This window comes from Aethalodelphis obliquidens, unplaced genomic scaffold (assembly GCF_003676395.1).
Source record: "Aethalodelphis obliquidens isolate GAN/ISIS:26980383/991018 unplaced genomic scaffold, ASM367639v1 scaffold46, whole genome shotgun sequence".
In the NCBI taxonomy this organism is placed as follows: Eukaryota; Metazoa; Chordata; class Mammalia; order Artiodactyla; family Delphinidae; genus Aethalodelphis; species Aethalodelphis obliquidens.
The window spans coordinates 9648638-9660273 of record NW_020837990.1 but is presented as its reverse complement, the minus strand read 5'-3'; the positions used below and the strand labels follow the sequence as shown (position 1 = coordinate 9660273).

The window sequence follows — 11636 nt, the reverse complement described above, 5'->3', positions numbered from 1 at the left end:
CTAGGAAGTCATTACCACTGACATCTAACAGCTGAACTGAAACACAGGCCACGGCAAGCCCCTGTGTAAGGAATAAGAAGTAACCCTTTGCCTATGAAGGAAAGGGACTTTTTAGTCAGCACCTACAGCGTGCTAAGTGATCTCTTGGATAAGATCTCATTTAAGGATTTCTAAAGGACTTGTTGATAGTGGAAATGGTCTTCTGGACTGAAAAAAAGCACACCGCCCTGCTGTTTCATGTAAATGAGAAAAATACCCAGTGTGTGGAGTTGCAAGTAATTAAAAAGAAGGGGGAAAAAAAGAAAAAAAGATACATTAAAAAAAAAGGTAACCAGGTCTCTTCCGACTTAACAAACTAAGACAGTTCTTCCTCAACTAGGCGATTTACAACTAATCCAAATTCAGGAAATAACTCCTGAAAACGAATAAACTTAGTTCTGAAAAACATGCGCGTCCAGTAACATCCGAAAACACGTGGCGGGGGCGGGGATATCAGGCGCAACAGCAGGCAAGACTCTAAGTCCCATCATCCCATTCGGCAGCTAAGCCGGACTGTTCAGGGCCAGCCGGCGCACTGGATGCTGGGACTTGAGGTTTTTGCTCCTGCACCTCCCCGCGGGTTTGCGACGTTTAGTGACCATCGCGCCTGCGCCAGCGCCGGCTGAGAGGCTGGGGCCGTGGCGGCTTGTGCCGGGTGATGCTAGGCGGCTCCCTGGGTTCCAGGCTGTTGCGAGGTGTGGGTGGGACTCGAGGGCCGTTCGGGGCGTGGGGTGTCCGTGAAGCTGGCGCAGCCATGGCGGTGGGGGAGAGCATGGCTCAGCGGATGGTCTGGGTAGACCTGGAGGTAAGTCAGGGCGGTGGGGCGTGAGGGGAGGCGAGTGAGGTTTCGCGCGTGGGACAGAGTAGCCGAGCCTGTCCGGGGAGAGTGGCAGTGTCTGGGTCTCAGGTGTGGCAGGTGAGCGCCTCCCGGCTGTGGACGGCGCGGGGCAGGTCGGGGGGGGCAGGAGTCCTGCGGGTGTTGGGGACTGTGCCGGACTGTGGGGTTTCTTTTCCAGAGGGTGGAGTCATCCATATGGCTTGCCCTAGCCCCCAATTCCGCCCAGATGTGGACCTCCCTAACCCTCTGATGGACTCAGGGTCACGGTGGTAGGGGTGCGCACAGCGGCTGTGCTAGACCCCAGTTGCCCAGTCTCCCAGAACCCTAGGTTGTTAGAGCTAGACGGGACCCCGGGGATGACTCAGCCTTACCCCACGTTCCCTAAAGGAGAAAACTGAGGCCCAGAGAGAGGACTCAGCTCATTCAAGGTCGCGCAGTTAGTGAAGGTCGGGGTTGGGACTACAACCCAGTTCTGATCCCTTTAGGTTTTCCATACTCAGCCAAGGACTCCCCTCTCCCTTGAGCCTCAGTTTTCTCATATATGAAATGGGGATCATAACACTAGATTGTGATGAAGATCAAGTGGTGCAGTGAACATAAAAACTTTGTAAACTCTGCAGAGATGTAGTGATGTTAGTTATCTAACTCTTCCAAAATTGAACGCTGTCAGCACTCAATTTTGCTTACTTTGCATCGGCCCCAGAGTAGGACTGTGATGCCTGGCATGTAGCAGGCCCTTGGTAAATGTTTATTGAATAAATAACTCATAATGAGTGCCTTGAGGACTTGCTCAAGGAGCATTATTGTCTCTTTTATCCTGGCTGTGGGATATAAATTGAATGTGATTGAGGGATGTCCTGTTAAATAAACTTGGATACAGTAGGCCAGAAAGACGGTTTTGTGTGTGTGATGTATTTTTTATTGCAGATGACAGGATTGGACATTGAGAAGGACCAGATTATTGAGATGGCCTGTCTGATAACTGACTCTGATCTCAACATTTTGGCTGAAGTAGGTTATGCCTTGTAATACAACCATACTGTTTAGAGTGTACTTTGGAAATCTAAAGATTGGTGCACCCCGCCCCATCTCTTTATTTAAAAAATAAGAAAACTGAGGTCCCTGTAGATTAAGGTCCAAAATAATGTTCTAGGTCATGGTGGGCTTGGTACTAGAACCAGAGTAATCCATCTCAGAGCCTAGTATTTTTCTATAGTACTGCCCAAAATTAGGAACTATAAATGCTATCATTTGCTAAGAGCTTACTGTGTGCCAGGCACAGTTCTAAGTGCTTTACATGTATTCACTGTTAATCCTCACAGCACCTATAAGGTAGGTACTGTTATACTCACTATGTATAGAGAGACGCTTTGGCATTCAGTTGTTGGGTAATTTGCCCAAGGCCACCTGGCTAGTGATTGGGAGAGCCAGGAGTTCGACCCAAGCAGTCTGAGCAAAGTGCTCCCAACCAATAAGACACTCGACTGTGGTCCCACCAGGATTGGTGACTCATGCCAAAGTTGACTTCTTTATATTATCATCTTAGCTTATATATAGCTTAGCTTATAACTCCATATATCCAGTTTCTACGTTTTCAGCTAGGACCTGTGATTCGTCTAGATCTATATTAAGATTTTAGAATTTCTGTTGATACAGAATCATAAACTATCCTCCTGTTGACATATTGGGCATGATTAAGGTTTTAACATGCTGCTTTTAACTGAAACATTAAGCAGAACAAATAAAACACACCTGTTGCCTTTTGGCCACTCACAAAGCATTTAATAAGCATATGAGAACGTCTGATTGGTAGAGGGTGAAATCCTGGGCCCTGACTAACTGTCAGCAGTATTTGGAGGTGGTGAAAAACTCTAGAATAGGAACACAGCAGGGATGTTTTGGGGAAAGACAGTTTTGTTAAAATAAGTTTCCAGAGGGTCGGATTGATGTGCTACTGGCACTGGATAAATTTCACAAGTCTACAGTTAAGACTTCTACTTATTTTCCTGGTTAGGTAAGAGAGGGGAGGAACCATTTTAGATGAATTGCTACTTTCATGGAGTACCAGGCATACATCTTGGAGTACCTCCTGATACATCAGCTGGAGGGGAATCGTGAGACTTTGTATCTCACTGTAGCAACTACCTCTTTTTTTTCCAAAACAAAACAAACAAAATAACTTTTATATAAACCTTGAGTTTTAGGTTTGGTTGTTTTTTCCTGTCACTTGGAATTTCCTAGATATGAATAGTGAAGAGAAGTGTGTTTATTTACCAGCCCTGCTTACCCTTGTCTGAAGAAGAGTTTTTCCCTTAGACTGTTGATACAATGTGAAATACTGACAGTTTAATGGACCAGTTAGTTGATATGTACCCTGGAGGAAATCGAGGTCTGTAGTCACACAGCTGCACATGAGGGTGGCATTTGTAAATAGACCCAGTCTAATGAGGATAAGGATTTTTTTTTAACATCTTTATTGGAGAATAATTGCTTTACAATGGTGTGTTAGTTTCTGCTTTATAACAAAGTGAATCAGCTATACATATATCCCCATATCTCCTCCCTCTTGCGTCTCCCTCCCACCCTCCCTATCCCACCCCTCTAGATGGTCACAAAGCACCCAGCTGATCTCCCTGTGCTATGCGGCTGCTTCCCACTAGCTATCGATTTTACATTTGGTGGTGTATATATGTCCATGCCACTCTCTCAGTTCATCCCAGCTTACCCTTCCCCCTCCCCACGTCCTCAAGTCCATTCCCTGTGTCTGCATCTTTATTCTTTTGAGGATAAGGATGTTTAAAAAGAAAAAATTGCTTAGGGGCAGTTAGCACTGAAGTGTCAGTTCTGTGGAATATATGTTTTATTCTTGTATACGAGTCTGAGGAAAATGTTTTATGCTAGAACAGACATCCCACCTGGAAATTTTTCTGTAAGTAGCTTAGTGTGCCAAACTGGAATCTAGAGTAAGTTAAATAGCCTTAAGTTGATAGTCGTTGGCTTTTTCCATCGTGGTTTGTTAGAATTGTGTTTTGCAATATGAGGTTTTCGGTTTTTTAAAAAATATGTTATCAAAACAGCAAGGTCCTACTGTATTGCACGGGGAACTATATTCAATATCCTGAGATCAACCAGAATGGGAAAGAATATAAAAAAGAATGTATATGTGTGTAAAACTGAATCACTCTGCTGTACAGCAGAAATTAACACAACATTGGAAATCAACTATACTTCAGTAAAAAAAAAAACCAAAACAACATAGGTTATCAGAGCAAATTTTTTCTTCTTCATGGAGATTGCCGTCACCAGTTTTCTTGTTTGGCTAAAACTCCTTGTTAGTTGTAGTTGTCAGGCATATTTTAGTCAAATTCTTGCCATTCCTCTCACTAATTGCAAAGTACTTTTACCGCTTTAGTAGTAACCATACCTTGAATTTAGAGAATCTTTTTTCCCCAGAGAGTTCAGAGAACTTTCATCTCTGTAATTTCTTTTATCCTGTTAACATCCCCGTGAGGGAAGGGCTTGCGGGGGCTGTTATCTCCATGGTACAGAAGGTAAAACTAAGCCAAAGGTGACTTGTTTTAATGCCACAAGTTGAGCTTCTGCTGCTGCTGGGATTCTGACTCACAGTTGAATGTTCTATTAAGTGGAGCTGAGAATTACAGCATCACTTTTTTTTTTAATCTTTCACGTGTCACCAATTACTTTTTGAACTTTTTAATGTGAAAATACTGTTAAAAGTAAACAGTATAGCTTTATGCAAAATATTATGTATAGTAAGTTGTTTTTTTGTGCTGTTCTTCTCCTGTCTCATCCCACTTCCCAACTTTTATGTATTTTCTTAGTATTTTCTATGCATATACAAATGTGTTTTTTTTTTGTTTTTTTTTTTTTTTTTTTGCGGTACGCGGGCCCCTCACTATTGTGGCCTCTCCCGTTGCGGAGCACAGGCTCCGGACGCGCAGGCTTAGCGGCCATGGCTCACGGGCCCAGCTGCTCTGTGGCATGTGGGATCTTCCCGGACCGGGACACGAACCCGTGGCCCCTGCATCGGCAGGCGGACTCTCAACCACTGCGCCACCAGGGAAGCCCAACGTGTGTTGTTTTTAAAACAAGTATAAGTGAACTCATAAGCATGCATACACTGTTCTGCAATTTGCTTTTTTCACTTGGCAGTATAGACACTTTTCATAGGGGTTGGCAAACCTTTTCTAAAAAACACCAAATATTAAATATTGTAGGCTTAGAGTGCCACGTACCTCTCTGCCCCATATTTGTTTGTTTTACAACCATTTACAAATGTAAAAATCATTCTTAGCTTGCTGGCAATTAAAAGAAAAAAAAAGCCACAGGCTGGGGCTATAGTTTGCTGACCCTTGGTGGATACCTGTGTCCTCTGTTGATAGGCATTTCAGTTTTCGGCTGTGTTATGTGTGTGTTTGTTCATTATTTTTTGCTGTCATAAATAGTGCTGGAATGAATGAGAACCACTTTTAGAGTTAACAAAGTCCCTCACCTTTCTTCCCTTTTCTAGTATATATATGTAATTCTTAAAGCAGTTAAACTCAGAAACCAAGCTTATCCCCATTGATTCTGGATGACTGACAGCTTTTCCTATCCACAGGGTCCTAACCTGATTATAAAACAGCCAGATGAGTTACTGGACAGCATGTCAGACTGGTGTAAGGAGCATCATGGGAAGGTAACATTACCATAAAAGGGGTAGAGGAAGATTGCTTGGCAAGCCTGGGAAACTGCTTGCTTGTTCACTTTTCATCTTTGGGACCTCTCGAGACCATCTTCTCCTGAATGTCCTCTTTTTTCCTCTTCTGCATTCAGTCTGTCACGAGCACATTGCGGATTATCAAGTATTGCTCAAGTCAGTCTTTTGGATAAGGTTAGACATCAACTTTCAGAGAAGGGAGAATGCTGCTCTCCTGTTAAGTTGTTTCTTCCCAGAGGTTATATCCTTGGACTTTGAGCACCATCTTTTCTGACTGTGTGGAAATGCTATTAACAATCAGGAACATAGCTTATTTGACTTGGATTCTTTAAGAAAAAAATCGGTGCCACGATGGCAGTTTCAGTGTGAACTTGAGCTCTGTAAATGGTCCATCTGTGGTTATATTTGCCCATTTTAGAAGTGAAGTTTCCTATCTGGATGCCTTTGAAAACTGACTTCATGTGTCTTGGTGGGGCTGGGGATTCTCTCTTGCAGTCTGGTCTAACCAAAGCAGTGAAGGAGAGTACAATGACACTGCAGCAGGCAGAGTATGAATTTCTGTCCTTTGTACGACAGCAGACTCCTCCGGGGCTCTGTCCACTTGCAGGTAAAATCCAGTCCTATGTCTGCCTTGTAGATAGTCTTCCATCGTAGTGGTTCAAGAGACTGCGGTTCCAGAACGATCAGCCAGGATCATCGTGCCTTCCACTTAACCCTGATTGGGATTATCCATCTTACTTTTGTTGCTCAAATTTCCTTGGATAAGTTATACATGAATATCGGGGAAAATGCCCCGAAACCTGACATGAGATCTGGGATGCCCAGATTAACTCAATAAAAAATTTCCACCTATTTTTATTATGGAAAAATTTCAAATATACAGAAAAGTTGGATCTAGTAGTTGTTCACCTCGTGCCATGTTTATCTGTCTATTTTTTTGGACATTTGAAAGTAAATTGCAGGCATCATGACACTTCATCCCTAAATAGTTCACCCAGCATTTCCTAAGAATAAGGACATTTTCTTAAGTAACCACAATATGATTGTCACATTTAAGACGATTAAAAACAATTCAGTAACATCATCTGATATCTAGTCCACATCCGAAATGTCTATTTGCTTTTTAACCAGGATTCAGTCAAGACTCATGCATTTCATTTGGTTATCATGTCGCTTTAGTCTCTTAATCTAAAATGCGCACCTATCTTTTTTTCCCCTTGTGACATTGACTTTTTAAAGAAACTAGGCCAGTTCTGCTAGGATTTTGGAAGGACTGCCATTGTCAAAGGGAGGCTAATGTCCTGTGGTTGTGTGTTTGTATTTGTATATGTAAGCTGGTATAATAACTAACATTTTCCTTAAATAGTCATTAAAAAGTTTTGACTTTAAGTACTATAGCATGTATTGTATAAATTTTCCCCCTAGCCAATGCAGCTGGCGTCTGTTCTAAAGTTCTTATTTAAAATTTAGTGTTTTTAGTATAAATTACTGTGTGGAAACACGAATGTGGTTATGGTTGATTGAAATTGAAATGTAAATAAATGCTTATCTACTTATGAGTTTACCTACAGTTAAACTTTTAGTGTTAGTGGTGTAGATTTTGTGATACTGGGAGAAAATTTGTGCATGTGGTATTATCTAAAGAAGTTACACATTTGAGCTTTATTTTAAGTATGTGGAATGATAGATTCATCCTTTTGTCCATAAAGAGGCCATTTACAAATTTATTATGAGTTAAACTGTCTAAATACTCTGAAATCTGCACTTGTAATCTAATCAGATACACTCAAACCTAATTTCGAAGTTTTGAGATGCTTTGAGGAATTGTTTGAATTCTTTAAAACAATCACCTCCAATTAAATACAGTTTATGAATTTTTATGTCCTTTTGTATACTACTAGAAATACACAGATGCGGTATGCTTCGTGTCTTTCTAGGAAATTCAGTTCATGCAGATAAGAAGTTTCTTGACAAATACATGCCCCAGTTCATGAAACATCTTCATTATAGAATAATTGACGTGAGCACTGTTAAAGAGCTGTGCAGGTAAGGGCTATATTTAGGATCCATTCAACTGCCTCATTTAGCATGTCTTCCTTGAGAATTTGTAGAGTAATTGAATAAAGGTGTAGAACTGAGGGGGCCAGGTGGGTGTATAACTTCCTCATCCCATTGTCTCTTGAACTGGTGAGAATTGGGAGAAAGAACATCACAAATCTTCCGTATAAATTCCACTAATCTGGAAAATTTATTGAGCTCCCAGTTTCTGCGCCACGTATTGGCCTATGTGCTGGGAACATACAGATGCAGAGCCCTCAAGTGCTTACAGTCCAGTGAATTGACAGATGTGTAAAAAACACGCCTGAGAAGCGTACTGTGTGATGACGTCTGTTAGGGAAAAGTGCGGGTAGAATATTGCGGGCACGAGTGAAGGAGCAGAGACAGCTGGAGTGAGGGAGATAGGGAGTTAGCAAAAACTTCCCGGAGAAAATAGCTTTCAAGTTGAGATTTAAGGAAGAGTGGCCGTTTTCCAGGTATTTAGGGTGAGGAGTGAGCTTTCCAGAGAATGGGCAGAGGTATGAAGATAGGCGGGAGCTGGAAGGTAAAGGTGATGTGATTAGATCATTCTGATTAGAAGGTGGTAAGAAAAGAGGTGGGAGATGAGCAAGACCCCTGCACCATCTTGGAGAGAGAAGAAGGAGCTATAGGGAAATGGCAGTGGGCGGCAGAGAGCAGAGGCCGAGCATTTGAGAGGGTCAGTAGCACGGCATTGAGCGCTTGAATGGGGGCATGAGGAAAAGGAGGGAGGTATAAAGTGATTCCTCGCCTTTCTAGTTTGGGTTGTTAGGTGGATGATGGAACTGATCAGAGATAAAGGGAAAATAAGAGGAAGAGTAGATTTGGCCGATGGGGGAAGGGAGATGTTGAGGACGATGAGTATGACCGTATGTGTGTGTGGAGGTGGAAGTGTCTGGTGGATTTTAGGTGGAGATGTCCAGTCGGCAGTTGGATATCCATGACACAAGCGCAGGAGAGGGCTGGGCTGGAGTGCGCAGATTTAGTTATCTTATACATTGTTGATGTTGCCCAAAGAGAACCTATAGTATGAAGAGAGGAAAGGGAGGAAGGTGGAGTCCCAGACAGGGAGGTAACTCGATAGTCACAACCCAAATGCCTTTTACAAAGTTATTAAACTAGTTGAAGGACGTAATTATTCAGTGTATTTGAGACAGTTTCCTTTGAGAGTTCCATTTTTGCTGTATGTAGACGCTGGTATCCAGAAGAATATGAATTTGCACCAAAGAAGGCTGCTTCTCACAGGTAAGTTTGGGTCCTTCCAAGTGCTTGGCCGTCTGACACGCACATAACTCCTGAATTCCTGACTGCTTGAAATAATGTCTCTATTCCCTTGGGGGAAAAGTAAAGGACAATTACATAAAGATAACCTTCTCTTGCTAAGATTATCAGGAATTCTGGTCAGTGTTCTAACATGCCATTGTGAGATATGTATGGTCTTAATGTCTTTATTGCTGTTTTGAAACTTGTAGATAACTTAGTTTGTAGGTATGTGAAGTGGTCTGATTTTTCTAGTAATGAGCAGTATAATTTTCTTCCCATCAAGCGTATGGATTTGTAGTCATTTAAAATTAGAACACTTTGTGTACAGTTGTGCAACACAGTTAGCCTCACTTAGACACTTTGTAGTTTTTCAGATTGTTTCTTTCAATGTCTGCAACCTTAGGCTGAAGTACACAAGGAATTTAAAGAACTTGTGTATCTGGAGTCCTCTTTCACGTTTTGGTGTTGTAGTCTCTGAGGAAGGACATAAAACCTGGTGGGAGATGTAGCAGCTGGCATTTGTTTCAGCCATGTACCGAGCCCCTACTGTGTACCGTGTACAGTTCTAGCCAAACAGGAAGACCAAGTCCCTGCTCTAAAGAGCCTGGCATTAATGGTTTTCACAGGGCTTTCATGGACTACAGCACAATAACACAGGTCTGGGATACCTCTTGTGAAACAGTTGGGGCTTGATGTGTTTTGGATTTCAGGATTTTTCCGGGTTTAGAAAGGTAGTAATACCCCTAGCAAGGCCTGAGGAAGCACCTCATAATCGAACACATTGCTGTTTCTACAGTGAAATGTACAGATATTCACACCAAATGGCATAACTAATGACTGTAAATAGCCTCACATCAGGATTGGTCGGGTGTTGCCACATAGTGGGCTATAGAAGAACCTTGGGTTTTCAGATCTTTTTTTGGATTTCAGTATTGTGGCTAAGATGTGGTGTACCTTCATTTAGCCAGAGGCTGTATTTTTGACAGCTTCAGCTCTCTGCCGGTTATTCGAGACCTGGGAAGAAAGCAAAATTGTTGCCTTAACCACAGAAATAACTGTCTTAAAGCTCTTGCACTAAAGTTTGTGCAGTTTGGTCTCTAGAAGAGGCCCTTGACAATCGGAGCAGATTGATTTACTTGCACACTGTTCTAATAATCTTGGTTACCTGATTTCTCAGACTACGACAGATGAGAAACAGCGTGTTGGAGGAGAAGAAAGGCTGTTAGATGGAGGCAGGCTGCCACTGATTATAGCACAAATCACCACGAGAGAGGAGGTAGATCCTCTTTTGTGGTTAGATACTGTCTGATAATTGATGTTCATTATGATGCTGGAGTCACGAGTTACGTTCGAGTACGTGATTATATTTTGTGCAGGACGTCATTAAGTATTGTGCAGTGTTTCCCAAACTCCATGCCATGAGCTGTTAATATGCGTTCCACACAGGTGGTCGATTAAGTTTTAGAAATACTGTGTATATAGTACAACCTCCTCTGGGGAATTCACAACACATCAGTACATTAAATGCTTTGCAAAAAACTTCAAAAGAAGAAATGTTTAATCTAGGTTTTCCTAAATTGATTTGACCCCGGAATTCTTTTTTTTTTTTTCCCTGTGGAACACCTCACTATCTTATGGAACAGTTTGGTAAACTTTAATCTGTTATAGTTTAGAATTTTTTTTTTAATCATATTTTAAAAAACAAAGCACTTAAGTTTGCTATGCTGAAATGTTCCACTTCTTGATGATGTCAGATAGTTGCATTTCCAGTAGCTCTTCTTGTTCTTAAGTTATTTATAAAAAGTTACGCTTTGCCAAATGGTGACCATCTCCTCTGGGTTTCGGACGTTTCAACTCTGCGTGGTATGTTTGCTTGTAGGGCACTTGATGACATTAGTGAAAGCATCAGAGAACTTCAGTTTTACCGAAATAACATCTTCAAGAAAAAAACAGATGAGAAGAAGAGGAAAATTATAGAAAATGGGGAAAATGAGAAGACTGTGAGTTGATGCCAGTTCTCATGCTGCCACCATGTAGTTCTCTGGAAGGACCTCTGGTGGTTTTTCTTTTCCTTCCCCTGGGCTCACGCTGACTGCTTGGGCAGAGCACCTTCCTTCAGTGCACTTGCATCTCCCGATTATTCAAGCACACAGCACCTGGAAATTGTTTTTCTCCTAACATGCTGTTTTCATTTATGACACAGCAGCTCCTTTGTAAGTACCAGATCACATCCATCCCTTGGTACATATCTGTATTTGCTTTTAGACCATTTCTTTTGTTTAAAAAAAATAATAAAGCTAGTTCTATTGAAATGCAACCCTTTTTGTACCATCTGTTCTTTAGTAGTTTAATGACTGGAAGATGATTTTTTTTTTTTCTTTTGTAGGTGGTATGCCTAATGTTTAAATGCTCATAATGCCGTTAGGAGTGGGTTACGTTCCTTATGTTAAATAGGAAGCGAACTTATTCTGTTTTGCTTTACAAGTCAGGAATAGAATAACTGGAGATAGGCTCAGAGAAGCAAATTGGGCTCATTGTTAGTTATAGTTACTGAACTATCAGGGCTCTGGAATAGCTACTCTTTGCTATATTCAAGAAATTCAAGTAAGCCACCAGACAGTGATTCTGTAGTAATAACTTAAGGCTTATTGAATAGATATTATCCGCAAGGCAGCCACGGTGCTAGGTTTGTAGAATGTA

General features: G+C 41.7%; 1 protein-coding gene across 2 annotated transcripts; it reads left to right on the top strand.

Annotated features, from left to right (window-relative positions):
- Positions 1-542: 542 nt before the first annotated feature.
- Positions 543-11253, top strand: REXO2 (RNA exonuclease 2). 2 transcript variants are annotated; one of them, XM_027082249.1, is made up of 7 exons: positions 543-844; positions 1805-1888; positions 5499-5576; positions 6093-6204; positions 7535-7643; positions 8865-8918; positions 10816-11253. In XM_027082249.1, exons 1-7 carry the CDS (start codon positions 698-700, stop codon positions 10943-10945), a joined length of 714 nt encoding a protein of 237 aa, XP_026938050.1. In that variant the 5' UTR covers positions 543-697; the 3' UTR covers positions 10946-11253. The 2 variants fall into 2 exon arrangements, with proteins under 2 accessions (XP_026938050.1, XP_026938051.1); XM_027082250.1 differs by lacking the exon at positions 8865-8918 and having other exon boundaries at positions 658-844.
- The last annotated feature ends 383 nt before the right edge of the window (positions 11254-11636 follow it).

Coding starts and splice junctions, on each gene's coding strand:
- REXO2 (XM_027082249.1), top strand. CDS start 698: ATGCTAGGCGGCTCCCTGGGTTCCAGGCTGTTGCGAGGTGTGGGTGGG. Junction 1,889..5,498: donor ATCTCAACATTTTGGCTGAA/GTAGGTTATGCC, acceptor TCCTATCCACAG/GGTCCTAACCTGATTATAAA. Junction 6,205..7,534: donor GGGGCTCTGTCCACTTGCAG/GTAAAATCCAGT, acceptor GTGTCTTTCTAG/GAAATTCAGTTCATGCAGAT.